Here is a 17,960-nt window from a genome sequence, read left to right on the forward strand (position 1 = left end):
GTCCTCGCTGCCACTCTCGGTTGAGTAGAGCTTGATAAAAGGGCATTGGACTGTAAAAAATACCCTACCAAATTGCGTCAGAGCTCTATTTTTATTTTTATTTTTCATTATAGTGCCACCACTTGTAACTGTGATGCTGTCGGCGTTACATAAAAAAAAATTGTTTAAAAATGTTTCAATTATCTCTTCGTATGTAAAAGTACTTATGTATTATATATAATTATTCAAATTAAACAAAAATCTATCTACCTAATGCAAAATGTTATAAATTTATTCTTTTTTTTTATATAATACTATACATTTAACTCAATGATTTATTTTTAATCAAAACTTCGTTCGCTTGAACGTAATTTAAATATGTCTGATGACTTTGTCATAGTTTTTGTATATTTTATTTTATCCGTCGTTAAAAGCCAATCATCATCATCAGGCATCATATAAACTCCAAGTACTTACTGATGACAATATAATTAACTAGCCAATGAGTAACGATTCATTTGAAACTCAAGTTGCTCTTATCTTGGATACTTATACCGTGACAGTTAATTGTAGGTTCCGTGAGGCTTATATTACAGCGCGAACTTAGCTTTGGTAAAATGTATAAGAATTCGAGATATTTCTTTTAGTTCCGTTTTCGGAGTTAATATTTTAATCACGCGGGAGTCTTATTATACGATAATGATAAAAAAATGATTAATCATGCCGGACGAAATCGTTGGAAATTACTTATTTGTGATAATATTAGGTATAATGATATATATTTTGGTTGAAATCATAATACAATATAAGTATATATACATATATTCTCGGTGTGGTGAAAAAGTCGGATGTTGGTGATTTTTTTAAGTTTTTTTTTTTTTTATCTCGCGGCACAGCAGCCGATATTCAATATTTCAAGGTGCAAAAATACCTCGTATATTTCACTTATCGTTATTCTCATTTTCGGGTTATGCGATGTTTCGACGTGACCATAGGGCACATTTGAACTGTAGTTTCGTGAATTTTCCACTACCACCCACATTCACACACGTACCTACCTATAGTGCGTCGATAAGAGAGAGATAGTGCGCTCGCATTAACCAACGTGCCACTTCACACGAATTACGACCAATACCTTAATGAACGTTCATTGTGCTCGTCGTATACACGGCCGACGGTATCTGATGACAAAGCCAATCAACGCGCGATTCATTTGCTCTATATAGTTGTATTCTATACGATCGTCGGGTACATAATATTGTTAAATCGCATCTCCCCGCCGCCGCCGCGCGCCGGTGTGTAGGTCAAATATTACATACGCGTCCTTTGAACGGTTCGCCGCACGCGTCAACTGCTGCAGGCCAAAAGTTTATGCTATGTTATGAAAAGGCATTACCTATACGCATAATATTATGTATAATATATTGTTTTAAATTGTTTTGATTTTTGCGGAGCCGCGCAGTGTGCAGCGCCATGCGCGTTTGTTGTTTAGTCGACGACGTTTAATAGTTTAGGTTTTCTCCAAAAAAACAACTGGGAAAAATATTAAATAACGCCCACTAATAACAAGTAAAAAAATTTAAAAAAAAACGTATTTCTAACATTAATTTTTTTTTAATCTTTATTGAAAAACAGAAACTTTGTTATAGCCGTTTGCCATTAAAAGTACAACGGTTAATAATATCGTGCCTTGCATAATTCATGTCTGTAAAATGGTATTCTTTCGTGTGCGTTTTTACAGAAGTCGAACGTTGACATCGTGCATGGGCGCTTTTTCCGTTGTTTTTCTGGGAATCGTGGCTGGAGTTTATAGCTATGATCTTTGAATGTCGATTTTCTACTCATCGTCAATATAATACAACCAAACGCGGTGTAATACTTACGTCTTACACTCTGTTTTTGGGATAGCCCCACGAGAAAAGATAGCACACCGTTAAGTGGGGTGATCTTTGAAGTTGCCGTTGGCGAGGGGGGTTGGGGTTGAATGGACGTCATCCTACGAGTATACATTAATCTCAATGTTAGGTTTTCCTAAAGAAAAAATAAGTACTTGTATTAATCATAATCTGTAAGTCCGTACAATGAAGAGTGGTAACAAGAGGTTACTCGTATTACGATGTAGTATACCTTTTATTGAGCTCTTTCGTCGACCCTTTTCACTTTTCTAGATTAAATATTCAACTATTCGGGATATTATACATATACATGTACGTCTATGTGTGCACAATCGACTTACGATTACTTACATTATTCGCACGTTAGATTCTGAAGAGAGTGATAAATGTATTGACTTTACAATGATACGATAGTTTCAATTGTTTCTTTTGTGTTTGTAATAGACTCTTTTTTTTTAGTAAAAAGACATGTTCTGATCATACATTTTGACGAAGGTTTCTTTCATCGAATTGGATCTTGTTGGTGATTTTGAGAGGAGAATATTGAAAATTCTCAGCACTTTCTAAAATAATTGGGGAAATATTAGATTACATTAGAATACGAACATTAATTTGTTAAAATCGCAATATTATTTATTATTATAATAACTGTTTGATTACTTTGGTTATCAACAAGTTACAGAGTGTCTTCGCTCAGAATCATTTTTTCATCAATACAATGATATAAAATTGGATTGAAATTCAACTCGTTGTTTACGGTGTCTACAATATTGATTAAAGTTATCAATGATAATGTATACTCGACTCAACTGTTTTTCCTCATTTGCTCTTGTTCTTATTTTAATAAGCCTGTAGTTATGTTTATGCTTAATTAATTAATAATTCACTAATATACCTTTGTGTACCTGTATATAAATATTAATTATATTAGAAAAATACGTACAAGACAAAATTGAAAAGGAAATACCAGCAACAAGCAGCTGCAGAATGTTATTAAGTTCATAACTACAAGATACAGTCGTGTAGGTATACGGTATATACCTACGCTTGTATATAGGTAACGTGATTTGAAAATAATTGAAAAAAATGAAGAAAATGTGTTTTTTTGTTATAAATAAGTAACTAAACGAATTCCTGAAATAATAACCATTATATATTCTTTAATAAAGGTTAACAAGGTTGCAGTAGTTATAAGGAATTCAGAAACTATCATAAATTGAAATATAATTCGTCTTACGTAATATTTTAAATAAATTATCAAGAACACGGTGGTAATAAATTTAATCACATGGGAATTGTGTTATCCTCGGAAGTTATTCATACCATAAAATTATACTAACGAATAGGATATAACTCTACGTTGGTACCTTATAACAATGTTAGTTGTTACTACTCGTATATACGAGTAGTTATTACGGAATATTATTATTATTATTTTTTGTAAATTAAGTAATTGCTCGAGTTACATAACCAAATGGTTCGTCTTTATACTATATTATTTACCTATATGTATGTATTATTATGAACAATATCGTATTCATATACATAGGATTATCGGCTTATATACAACATAAAATATCGATAATTTATCGCATTGCTGGGTTGGGATAGTTTAATAATTTGATTGGGCCATAATCGTAATAAATGTATTTTCGGTTAAGGCCTTTTAAATTATGAGACTTGCATGATAAACCGTTGTTTTATATAAATTAAGTCTGAATAGTTTTTGGTCAAAATGTTTTTAGATTTTGTGCCGAGCGATATGAACGTATGAACGCATTGGTTTTATAATGGTGTACTTATTTATTTATTTATTAATTTTGTGTCTCTCATCAATACCTTTTAGAGCGATAAAAATATTTTAGTCTTCAACTTTGACGTTGAGAGTGTCTGATAGAAAATCTGGTAGGTCAAAAGTAAAAAACTAAAAAATTCACCTCACTTTTTTAATGATCAGGATAAACTGAAAAAAAAACAAATAACCGTTGAGTCTTCACATTTTCAACAAATATTATTACTGCATATTGTAGATATTTATTCTAAACATGGTATAATTTTTAGAATACATTGTCTATTTGTGATCTGTGTAGAAATCGCGTTTGAAAATTTTTTTGGTAACTTATTAATGAATTCAAATTTTAAATATCCACTTTAAAATGACTTACTCAATTACGATTCACTACCATACATCTGAGCGAGTTCTCTTGTTTTTAAGTTTGTTCGTACCCGGATAATTTTTATCATTGTAAAACGGTGTTTTACTCTAGGTATACCAATTGTTATGTATTCCCTGATGTTTTAAACAATTTACTCCTTTGCGAACTCTTACTGAACTCGTTAAATAAGTTATCCATTCACATTATAGTCTAATACCATTTGTCAGAGGTCAAAATTGCAGTAATTTGGAAATAAATTCCATATTTAAATTTCATTTTTATAGCATATTGTTCAAAGTGACCAGTGTGCGTCTTGATTAATTTAATTTAGGTATACTGTTTATTGGTTTTAAGTTGATACATTTTATACTTAATACAAATTAATAATAAAAATAAATTCGATTTTTTAATATGACAAACGACAATCGTTTAAAGTAATGAAAAACAAGATCATTTGTGCGATATGTATGACTTACTATTTCAACAAATAAATGTCATATAAGATTATCTTAAGATTGTTGAAGTTGCATTACAGTCTGCATATTAATTTTAAGACCTTACTCGCATAGTTTAATTAAAATTGTGTTGCTTATCTAAATAATCCACAACATTTCACTGTTGCATACCTATGCATATTATGTAACTTTTTAATGAATTAATTCAATATGCGTAAATGGCTACTGAATACTGATTATGAAAATCCATTATTCTTATACATTCTTACTGTGATGCACTTTGATCGAAACTGACTGTTTAATCGATAAATTATATAAATACACTTTTAAACTATTTTACCCTTAATAAGATGCGATGAAATTATTTTATCACGATAATCAGTTTAATCAGCATCGTTTATTTTATTTTATTTTTTTAGTAAATTATTAGTCCAGTATATTTTTTTTACCAGTCTCTGATTTTTTTTATAACGTTTGTCCATATAATGGTCGGTAGGATTTGTTATAGAAAATTCGTTTTTTTCCCACTAAATTTTTTTCCATTAATCTTATCAGGATTAATAAAGCTCTTAAACTAATATCAAATGCACATTACCGGGTAATTGTTTACAGAGTCATGATTGTATCGTTTACTAACAGTTGCAGTTCGTTGTTTAAAAAAATAATAATGATTCTATAATAATGCAAAATCAGATAGGTTAATGATAATATATAATTTTTACATATTTCAATTATAATTGTAGCTTATAGGTATTTTAATTTATCATACATGGAATTCACTTTATTAAAAAAAATATTATTTTTTGTTAGATAAGTAAACGTCTTTTATTTAATTTTATTTAATGTTGGGATTTTGATGGTTGAATTCACTGACTGTTGAATAAGTTTGAAACTTTTTCACGATGCTTTGAACTCTAGAGTGTGTGTAATGAATTCAGTCATGGTTACATCAGTCGCCGTTGAATGAAAATTAGCCCAAAATCAATAAATACAGTTTCCAGCTGAATCGTAAAATGTTTAAGTTTATTAGAATTGAAAATAGGTTTTGTAATGCGAATATATGTCTATTGCCTACTCTTTCGCTATCTGTTAAGTTAACTGCCACCAACTTTTTGAAACTATATAAAGATATACATAGTATACTGCCATAGTGAATTTAATTAAAATAGCATTTGTTGAGATAACTTTCAAACTCTTCGAATTACGAATTTCCATCGTTACGCATATTATACTTATTGATTGTAAACACCGTTTATATAATAATAATATTGATTATTGATGATGTTTTATTCATATAATTTATGAATTCCAATTTGTTACTTTATTACATTGGATTTTTTTTTGTTTTTTAATAATTATATTGTTCGTTTTGTATCTACACAGATAACTATATCGCCGACTACTGAGCGTTTATCTGAATAATTGCATATGTATTATACAATCCCTTTGAAAAATCGTTCTTGTCAAATACAGGGAACAACACACAACTTTAACGCTATTAATAAACTAATTAATATATTGTTGTATTCAATATGTTTGAGTATGTTATAAACCTATACATACATGATAAATACTATCAAAGTTAATCAGAAATTATTATCCTGATTAGATAATAATAATATGTAACGTGTTTGGTCATTAATCAAAATTAGGCGATTTATCCAATGTGAAGGTGGAATTACTATTAAAACTTTTCTAGATACATTTTTATATTATTATTATTTATTATAATGATGATATTATTTGACATTTAGTGGTTAATAAAGATTCTGGTTATTGAGTTATTCCGTACGTTATTACAATCATTCGTTATAACCGATGAATAATTTATGTAAAATCCATATCCTTTGAAACATTTTACCTAATAATTCTATATAACTTTACAGATTGTTCAATTCATCAGGTTAATTATGTTGATCCGTTGATGAATTTATTTAAAATTAAAAAAAAAGTTAAACAGTTGTTAATATACTTTTAATCTCAAAATGTTTAGCGTCGTACTTGGTAAAACTACGCTGTTTTAAATTTGAAAATGTACGGGTCGAACAATTGTTCGTTGTAATAAACTATGTTCGTTTGTAATTTATATAAAAAAACATAACACAACTTTTATTAATTCAATCGATTTCTTGGTAGGTTCACTTTGCCCTCAGTAAATATTTAATTAACTTTTTTTTATGCTTACTATGCTATTTCTAAAAGACTGGAAAATTACCTCAACGACACACCTCTAAATCTTTTCCTCTTTCTATCTGTTCGCAAATGTATTTAAAACTAACCGAGAGTATGATTTAATTTTGTTACAGTTGGTTGGCGGCGAATTCGACATGGAATTAAACTTTATCATACAAGACGCGCAAAACATCCGACATATGTTAGAACTTTTAGACCATTGTCCTCCGAACTTACAGGTAAGTTTAGTCCTTTATATTCCTCTAGGTTTTGTAAGTTTGCCGTTCATGATGTTTGATTGTGTATAGAACATATTTTATTGCAAACATATAGAAAAAAAAATCGATTTTATAATATGTCTATGTATTTTTATACGAAGTTGGTATCATTGGATTGAAAGTTGTCTTGCATGAGATACACTTCGACATACGAAAATAATTTTGTAGAAATTGTGCACCTGCGTTTAATCAATACATTTTTAAAATTAAATAACATTTTCTTTTGGTTATTATAATCAACAGTTTTACCCGCCAAGACAGTGAAAATATCTAGATAATAGGAATATAATTTACGTTTATTTGATATTTCAATATTATTTTGGACGTTAAAGATTGAATCTCTGACAACCCTCCGTCGTTACGAATGGGATGAAATTGAATTGATTTCCCCTATATTATGCTTAGCATTAAGTATACAAAAGACGACTTATTATCATCACCGTATTTTATTTATTTGATAATTGTACCGTAAATTTGTACACAGTTATTCACCAAAAATATATTCATCTTGTTTAACACGAACAAAATATAATTTTTAATCATCTTTAATGATATAAATAAATCATATGAATACGTATATTTTTAAATTATACAAAATATTACTATATACTATAGTTTTATTGTAGAATCAGTTAGCGTTTTTTTTTTCAAATTTAGTATAACATTTATTGTTAAGTATTATTAATGGCATTTAAAATGCACGCTAATTAATCACAATGAATTAATATACTACATTGAATTTCAATCGCTTTTCGAATTTATTTATTTCTCTAACCGTGGGACACGCACGTGTTAGTATCCAATTTGAGCTTTTAAAAATATGATGCTATGTGTTTCAGTGAGTAGCTTTCTGTTTATTTGAATTTTTTGTCTCAACATAAATGTCACACAACACTTAACAATATTTCGTTTTGTGTTGTATTTTAGAAAAATTTAAAACTCGCCGAAATGTGTTACCGCTGTTACATTTTTTTTTCAATCTAATTTTTCATAAATCCGCAAGAGTTAACCGCCAACTTTTTAAAATTTTTCAGAAAAAATAAGTTAACTATTATTAAGGTTTTCCTGCAGCTACTGTTAGTGACTGTTTGTTTGTAAGTCTTTAAATGCTGCTATTCTTTTATTTCCTGCAGTTTACTTTCGACATGGAATCAATACACCATTTCTTACACCACATCTTTACAGTTTTATTTTCCCAAAAATATAAATTTTCCAATCGATGGTGTCTCAAGTGCTCTGTATACAATCCATATCAATATATTTTCTGGTCGTGATGGTTTGCCAGATGTGTTCTTGTTTACACTATTAGGCATGTAATTGATTTAACTTTTGTGTTTCCTCTTTAGATATCTGAAATGTTTCATCATATCTTCTATGCTCTGTCAATGATATAGACTCCAGTGTTAAAATTAGGAACTTCTTCCAAATTTGAAATTTATCAACCAACAGAAATTACTTCTGACGTTTTCAAACTTTTTGAAGCAGTACTTAGCTGATTTTTTTAATAATCCTTTTTTTTTTTAATTTTAATATTGAATTTTTTGATGATATAAAGCATTTAAAATTATATAATAACACAATTTGTAATAGAATTCCTAGAATTGTCTATAGTAAGAGCAATATTTCATTTTATTTCTATAAAATTACAGGCGAATGACCAACAACAAGAACATTTTTTTCCCCATGTAGACGGCAATAACTTATCCAATATTGGACAATATTAACCCTTAAAAATAATATTATAAAAAGTAAATATTGAGTGGAAAAACAATGAATCTTAGAATATATGTTAAAACGTCAGGACATTAAACCTGATATAAAAATGTTTATCAATCAAATATAAAACTGTATCATACTCATGTTTAATAAATCAGGCAGAATACAGATGATACTAGATGTAGCGTGTCTTGTCTATATTCATAATGGCTCGGTGATAAATATTTGTAATTTTTATTGCATTCGTAATAGGAAGAAGCTTATACAACGTATATATTATTTTAAGACCATACATAATATGTTAAAATCGCTGAAATTATTGAGATTCTGAATTATTTTTATGTGTACACTAATTAATAGTAAATCGTCCGAAACATTTAAGACGTGTTTTCAATTGAGTAGCTTTAATTGTTATGAATCAAAATTGTTTGCGTTCGTCGCAATTCGCCGCATCTTATGTTTCTACGACACCGGACTGCCGTTGACCGCATTATGGTTGTTCGAAGTTTATTAATATTTAACATGTCTTTCACTCATCCAAGTGGAAAATACAATTTTCGTCTACCACCCTCAGACAATATAGAAACACAATCTACTGTACGAGTATCGCAATGATAAGTCGTATAAACTATATAGAACCTCCACAGTTTGCATTCCGCCGTTGTAAATGTTTATTCTGTCACATGATGTGTAATTTTTGATGTATTTGCGCTTGGCATATTTTCCGGCCGCCGCTTGTATAGAATACGACGTTTTAGTTGATACAGCTGCATCTTTGTGCTTAAACTTATTTATAATGCATATTTTAGGTTGTGTAGTTGTTACAAAAACATTATTCTGATTACATGCTTTAACGTCGGTAATGTGTATAAATTCCAATTAATATTTTGACACTTTAAGTCTCTTTAATGATTTTTTTTTTCGTTTTAAAAGGAAATTCGTGTACCTATCTCTGTTTGTTAATTTAAAAGGTTTTATTTTCATCGCTCATCAATCATTTTTAATCACTAATTTAGATATATTTTTATTTTATTTTGAATTAAATTTTTATAAATATAGATAGTTAAATGAAACTAAAATATTACTTGTGTAATACAGTACCTATAGTTACAACATAAATCAAAAAATCAAAAATGGAAAATAAATGTTTTAATAATCGTACCAAAATTGTTACTTAATTCATGGTATGAGCAACTTGGCTTATTGAAATGATATTTTTGTTTTTATAATAATTGTTTGGCTCTAGCTTTTAAAACTATTGAGTTCTCAGTAAAAATTATGAATATTAGATTTTTCTTTATAAATCTGCTTCATTAATGTATTATATTAGAACTTTGTAGTTCAAATAAAATAAATGTAAACGTGTTTAACTTAAATTGAATTACGACATTACGCCTTTGATGTTTAAAATTCAATAAAATAAAAGGTTAGTTCTGGATGTTAGTAGTTTCTTTCCTTTCCGTAACTTAAAATAATGTATTGTAAGATAAAATTGTAACATTAAAAATGTCATGTTAACAATCGTATTAGTTAATCATTTTATTGATTATTTTTACTAATCTGAAACAAGAAGAAAAAATGATTTTATTTCAAAAATGTAACAAATTATTTCATAAATTTCATTTCAATACTTTTGTTAAATTGTATTTATTTAAATTGTATTATTTAAATAAAATAAATGATTTGAATTGTAAAAATTATGTAAATATTTCATTTTTAATGTATTCGTATTCATTATTCAGTTTTGTTAGATTTATTATATTAATTTTAATTGAACTTCTTGATATTTCTAATTATCAATGTCATTAGATTCCTATTCATTCGGTATAAATATATTTGTATATTATATAAAATATATCATATACCTATAGGTACCTAAGTACTTACGATTGATTAAACAATTATGTTCCAATAAACAGTTTTTTCATAATATGTTTTAATGAATATATTTCAAATCTAATAGTTATAGATACTCGAAACATATTTTAGATTCTTAACGTAGCGAGGAATGTATGATTTTACAATGCCGTGCGTTTTTTTTAATTTTTTATCTATTTTAGTAAAAGTGCTTCGATTTTCAACTTCGGTACCTCGTTCGATCAGAAAGTGAGTTTAGTTGATACTTGGGGGGGGGGGGTGAAAAGTAAAAAATTCATAATGTTTTTCTTAATAATAAAAAATTAAGGAAAAAACGGAAATTTTTACGCACAATCAGTTTTCGACAAAATCAATTTTGGTTTTTGATGTAACTTCAAAACAAAAGACTATCGATACATGAAATATTCACCGAATGTTTTTATAAGTATATTCCCTCGACCATGCAATTTTCAAAACATTTTGACTTAAGTTGAACTATTGATAGGCATATGCAATTTTCAATCATTATTAGTTTTTTTTTTAAATTAATATCGATAAAAATGTATTTGTTGGGTAGAAAAACTTTAAAATTTAATACAAGGTTCCTAACATATTGTTACAATAGCAGTTGAAAAATAAAACAAATTCATGGTCACAATTTTTTTTTAAAACCATTCAAAATTCGAATTTTGACAAAATACGTTAAATTCACAAAAATTATTTTAAGCTATAGAAATTCATAAAAAAATGTCTTTTTAAATCTATGATTCGGAAATTTTTAATAATCTATAATATATCCTAGACAGATAAACCGTCTCCGCTCAGAATCGTTTTTCGTATACAATGATGTATAATATCATTGGATTCAAATTTAATTCTATCTATTAAATTAGTAACCTACTATACCTACAGCAGAGCGATAACCACTTTCCTGCTTTTTTATTTTGCATTTACTAATGATTATTATTTTATATCTTACAAATGATAATGTATATTTATTCGTGTGGTTCAAATATAAAACCTAAAAGAGTTATTACATAATTCTATGTAGAGAATGTGTGCGACCCTTTTGTTGATTTGTGTCATAAACACATCGTCTAGGTTTTATTACGTTGAAATTTGCACTTGTTTTGGATTGCAATTCGTTTTTGAAATAACAATTTCTTAGGTCATTAATCTTGCGTTACGTATAGGTTGGTAGCTTGTATTTCATCTCTGTTCGTATTATATATTTATATAAAATAATAGTAATAAATACGTGTTAAAAGTTTTTCGTACAAAACGAATTTTTCTCTGTATGTTTAGAATGCACAGGCAATATATCGGGTGGTGTAATATATTTCTAGTGTTTTCTGGATTTCCCTTCTATTTTCCACTTATTTCTATCTCATCTCTACACTAGTGGGTTTTCGTGGACTAAAATATCTGTTATTTTGTCCGCAACAATTTATCGTTCCCCATCCTTTAAACGCGTAATTTATTTCACTTTACCGGCACAAAAACTCACACGCGTGCAGTACATTATATAACTATATTATAAGTACTATTGACCGAGCCGATTAGCAAGTTCGTGTTCAAATTGAGTTGTTTAATTTCTCCGTTGGTATTGAGCCACACCAATAACAATTATAATAATATGTACCTATTCTTATTTTTGATTTTACGTATAAATTATTTAAATTCTATCTAATAGAATCCGGAATTTAGAACATTTAGTCGTATAATTAAGAAATTATTTTTGATTATTTTTTAAACATCTTTCAAGAACTATTTTTAATTTTATAAATGTTTGAAATGTCATTGTTCGTGGTATATTTCTAATCAGATCCTGAACTTTAACTTTATATTACAATCACAAATGTGTTTTTAATTAAATTTAATGCACCTACCCTACATTACATTATATATTAAGTACATTAAGTTGTTAAGAAGGAGGTTACCTTCGCATTTTATTTCGACAAAATTATCACACTTATATATTATTCAAAGATAAAACCGTTGAGACTGGCGTGTTTGCGTTTGGATTTAGAAAATATTTATAAACCCTTGATTGAATGAGTACTTTGTCATTTTAATCATTGCCAATATCACGGACAGCAGATATTTTAATCATATTACTGTATATAGTGTCGTGTTTGATAAAAAAATAAAAAATAAAAAAAATGTACGTGGTAATTGAATTTGTTTTGTGCGAATAGCGTTATTAGGAATCAAATTGTTTAAATAGGTATTGGAATTTAATTTGTGCCGTCATATTTTTTTTTTCACTCCTCGATCTTCCTCTGCTCGAGGTTGGTGACACATCTTCTGGAAGAGACTTCGTGACTGTTCTGCAAAACTTATGTTTCAAAGGTGAGTGACAAACAAAAGTTTTTTTGTTCTCACTTCCCCCGTTCTTAATTTAACGTTCGGACTGCTGATTTAAAAGTTTTTTCCACACAATCAGAGAATACATATACGCACAGTAGGTGGTATACAATTTCCAATGTAACCTTAGTATATATTTTTTTTTTCGTTATCCTTTTGTGTACGTTGTAGTGTCTTTTGCGTGTGACAAAAATAATTGTCATTAAAATCTTGTTCACGGTAAACTCATAACCTATATAGAAATATATTTATAATACGAGTAAGATGAATTCATTTGTTCCGTGTTTATTGCAACGTCATAAAAATAAATTAATTTCTAAATTGCCAAGTGTTTGTACGCCAATATTTTTAAAACCCTAATATTTTATTGATTATAGTTTTATCCCGATTAGAACTTTTATATCACTAAGATTAAATAATTTCGTTGCACTTTTAACGATATTTTTTCATTAGCTATACAGTGACATGAATTAATTTTATGTTTGAATGATTAGTATTTTCAATTCGTTGACTACTTATTTATCATACAAATTATTAAATTATTAATGTACTTTTTAAAATGAATAATTCATGTTAAACAAAGTTCGTATATTGATCAAAATACATTATAATTGGAATATATTAACATTATCTCTATCAATTCGTACAATGTTTATATATAATAAAAAAAAAACAAAACTTTTATTTGGTATTTAAACTTTAAAGCTAAAATATGGTTTTAAGCGTGTCTTATTATTAAGTATGTGTAATTAATTCAAATAAATGTGTTGTAAATTTATGTTTTTCAATTTTAATTGATTTATATAAAAATATAATGAGATATAATTAAATATTTATGGTTGTATTATTTGAGTATGTTGGTGCTACTAAAAATCGCTAAGAGAGGAATCTACATTAGTATGTGTTGTCTCCGTCTTAACAAATATTCAACATAGCAAAAACCGTTTTGCATGGTATAGAAGTACTACTCTGACCATAATGATAGTTGAGACTCCAAATTGAGATACAAAAAGGTACCTTTAGTATGTTTGAGAATATTATTATCTGTGTATTTTTTTTTTTATTTCTTTGAAGTCACTTATGCACGGAAAAATTGTTATATTATTTAATAATCTATTATTTTTGTGTTATTCAAACTCAAATAACTCTTTTTAGATTCTGAACGAAGTGATGAATGTATTGATTTTACAATGATGTGTTTTTTTTTTTGTGTGTCCGTGTACAGCATAACTAGTATAGTATAGTATACAGTTTAATTTTCAAAAGTAAACATTTTCCAACAGTTTTCTAAAAAATCGAGAAAAAAAAAGGCGGGTAAGTCGTGTATGTCGCTCTGCTGTACAGTAGGTTACAAGTGGGTTACTGTAATGGATGGAATTAAATTTGAATCCAATGATATTATATCATTGTATACGAAAAACGATTCTGAGCGAAGACGGTTTATCTGTCTAGGATATATTATAGATTATTAAAAATTTTCAAATCTTAGATTTAAAAAGAAAAATTTTTATGAATTTCTAGTTTGAAATAATTTGCGAATTTTCGGGATTTTTACATATGATGTCAAAATTCAAACTTTGAAAGCTTGTAAAAAAAAATTGTGACTATGAATTTCTTTTATTATTCAACTGCTATCGTAAAAATATATTAAGAGCCTTGTATTAAATTTTGAAATCTTAGATATAAAAGGAAAATTTTTTATGAATTTCTAGCATAAAATAATTTACGAATTTTCGTGATTTTTACGTATTTTGTCAAAATTCAAACTTTGAATGCTTAAAAAAAAAATTGTGACTATGTATTCCTTTTATTTTGCAACTGCTATTGTAAAAATATGTTAGGAGCCTTGTATTAAATTTTCAAATCTTAGAATTAAAAAGGAAAACTTTTATGAATTTCTATCTAAGATAATTTGAACATTGCCGTAATTTTTTGTTTACTAGTTAGTTTAATTTTCAAAAATTTTCGACTTTTTTGAGTTATTTATAGACCACTGAAATTTTCAATTTTTTTGATAATTTTTTTTTGAAGTGTCGGTAAAAAAATGTTGGACGACCAAAAAAACTTGAAAATTTAATACACGGTTCCTTATGAGTTGTTCTTATTGTAGCTAAAAAAATTAAAAATCGTAAGTCACAATTTTTTTTAATAAGCGTTTACAGTTCAAAATTTTACGAAATCTGTGAACATGCGAAAATTTGCAAGTAATTTTGAAGTTGAAAAATCATAAAATTTTTTGCGTTTATAACTAAGGATTGAAAATAAAACACTAAGTTTTCCATAAGTTTTCCTTCAAGTAGCTATAGTGAAAACTCGAAGCATCATTATAGGAAAAATTTTAAGTGCGTTTGAATTTTATATTTCCATGAAATAGCGTAACGATAACGATTTATCCTCAAACAATTTTAAATATTTGTAATTATTCAAAAAGTATAAGTCGTAGATACTTGAAAATTTCACAAGTTATTTAGATGAACATTTTCTTTACGTGATTTAATTTTAAAAATATTTTGACTTTTTTTGAGATATTTATAGACAACTGAAAATTGTCTTTTGAAGTGCCGATAAAATTTTTTTGGCCCTATCAAAATACTTGAAAATTTAATACAAAGTTCTTCATAAGTTGTTCTTATAGTGATTAAAAAATTATAAAAATACAAATGCACGATTTTTTTTTATTAGCATTTGAAGTTAAAATATTGACTTATACGTAAAAATTACGTCAATTTTCAAATTATCTTAGATCGAAATTCATAAAAGTTTTTCTTTTTAATTCTAAGATATTCTAGATATTCTAGAAGAATATTTAGAATTTTTTACTTTTTACCCCTTATGATACCAACTAGATTCACTTTCTGTTCCAATAAGGTACTGAAGTCAAAAATCGAAGAATTTTTACTGTCCCAAAACGTGATGACAAACACAAAAAAATAAATAAATAAAAACACATATCGTGGTAAAATCAATACATTTCTTGCTCCGCTCATCATCTAAAAATAATAACCGTGTTTCTCTGCCGAAATTTTCCTTTGAATATGGTGAAAATGTTGTTTCTTAGTTAAGTCTCTATCCTTATCGATTCATTCTTGCGAAAAACAGTTTTTGCCGTGTTTTACATTTGTCAGGACGAAGACAACACATGTGGCTGTAACGTCCTCTTTTTATTTAAAATACCTATGATTAACTTTTTAATCTGAAAAAGTACTCTTTTGACTTTGGAGGTATAACCACGGAGTATTGAATTGTTCAAAAGTCCGCTAACCGTATGGAGTTGTTGGTCAAAATAAGGTTTATGGCTGTAGGCAATAATACTCACTAGCTATAGCGAAACGGCCAACGATAATAAATAACGATTGTTGAATCTGTAGTTTAAAAGCAGACGTGAATTACCTACAGCCCTCACAAGCGTTCGTTCCCAGGGTATCTCAAATGTCCAGGTCATTTGGTGTATTAACCGTCCCTCAGGACCTTATATATCCTATAGCACTATACAATATACATGTATATATATATTATGTAGTTCTACTTGTGTCTCACTGTTTCTTCTGTACAATTTAAAATATGTGTGGCCGATTTGTTTATGCGGCGTAAATCCAATCTATTATTTTAATACCTACACTTTTGCGTTTAAACGTAAATAAAATAAAAATGTCTGTTTAACTTTGTCTCTGTTACTACACTATACATAATAATATAACACAAAGGTTGCGTAAATTAACAAAAGTATAGATTATAGTTTGTAAAACGATGTATAGGTACGCCTATAAAATGTCACAACTTTTTGTCAAAACACATATCGATAAACGATAAACAACTTTGATTTAATTTAAGGTGATTCAATTGTTTTAAACTTAAGTTAACCATCATTATAGCGGTGTATTTTTAAATTTTGCTATATTTTGCTCGCACTTCTAAAAGTTTAAATTTATGAAAGTGACGATAGTTTGGGAGTATGCCTGCATTAAAAGCAAGTTTTTTTTTTTTTAAATTCAAATATCGCTGGTAATTGATTTAACTACATATTGAAATAATTTATACAATAATATAATCATAGATATAGACTTTTTCCACATAATGCGCCTATTCGTTTAAAATAATCTTCTAAGTGCTTCCGTTATTTAATTTTATCTATATTTTCTCTTCCTATATTAAGTTCGTGTAAAGTGTAGATAACTACTATAGAGTTTAACGGTTTAATATTGATAAACTACTACTATTAGGTACCTACTGTTATCATAAAATTTATGAAAGTAGACATAAAATGGTTTTAAATACAAAATATTATGTTGTCCATCTTTGTGGTTAATTCTACTCTACACGTTATAAAAATTAATTGACTAACGTTTTTAGAAAATCTTATACACGATGTGTATGGAAAAAAATGTTTGTGTAGTGCTGAAGTGGTCCAAGCTAAGTGGGCTTTCGAATGGTTGAGAGGACTTTGACCGAAAACCGGTAGACCGGAATGGCCGGATGCTTTTGTGACTGGAAAGTTTATCGTTTCCTTTTTCTATCGTACATTAACAACACCTTTCAGTGTTCACTTTTTCCACGTTTATTTTCACAATCGATATTTTTATCTTATTTTTAGCTACTAATCCCTCTTACATCTTACTGTAGCGTTGTTTTGGAACGAAAAAGTATAAATTGTCCCATTCAAAATGTAGCCCCCCATTATAGAATTTATCTAACTTTCATAATTCCATAGGCGAAGAAACTTTTTATTTTGTATTCTATTCTCAATTCAGAAAAAAAAATGATTAGTTGTAGAATAAGTTAAGTTTTTATATAGCCGTTAAACTTAAACGCGTGTAAATCTGCAAGAAACGATATATCACAAAATAATGTCGCTTTGCTGCAGTGCCAGTGGCTCGTATATATTAAAGGTCCCAGACACCCTTCTCGCTTTAGCGAGTCATAAAGCAATATTTTTCTCTGTTTGGCGACAGGTGTAACTTATCTAGACCACGTGTGCATGCCTCGTGATTTATTAATTTAATGAAATTAACTGACCCCGCCGACTCGATTTTTTCAGCGCACCGGCCGGTGTTTTTCACGGCTGCAATCAGTGTCGTAATTGAGATT

At 28.1% G+C, this 17,960-nt stretch overlaps 1 protein-coding gene across 7 annotated transcripts in view; it reads left to right on the plus strand.

Moving 5' to 3' along the window:
• rg (A kinase anchor protein rugose) overlaps positions 1-17,960 on the plus strand; it is a 268,765-nt gene that overhangs the window by 99,138 nt on the left and 151,667 nt on the right. For all 7 annotated transcript variants that reach the window (XM_089227915.1, XM_089227918.1, XM_089227913.1 and 4 more), the window contains one exon: positions 6,792-6,896. In XM_089227915.1, the coding sequence (XP_089084041.1) occupies positions 6,792-6,896 (105 nt within the window). The remainder of the gene's footprint in view (positions 1-6,791; positions 6,897-17,960) is intronic.

This window comes from Diuraphis noxia, unplaced genomic scaffold (genome assembly GCF_037042655.1).
Source record: "Diuraphis noxia isolate RWA-SAM2 unplaced genomic scaffold, SU_Dnox_SAM2 contig0004, whole genome shotgun sequence".
Taxonomy (NCBI): Eukaryota; Metazoa; Arthropoda; class Insecta; order Hemiptera; family Aphididae; genus Diuraphis; species Diuraphis noxia.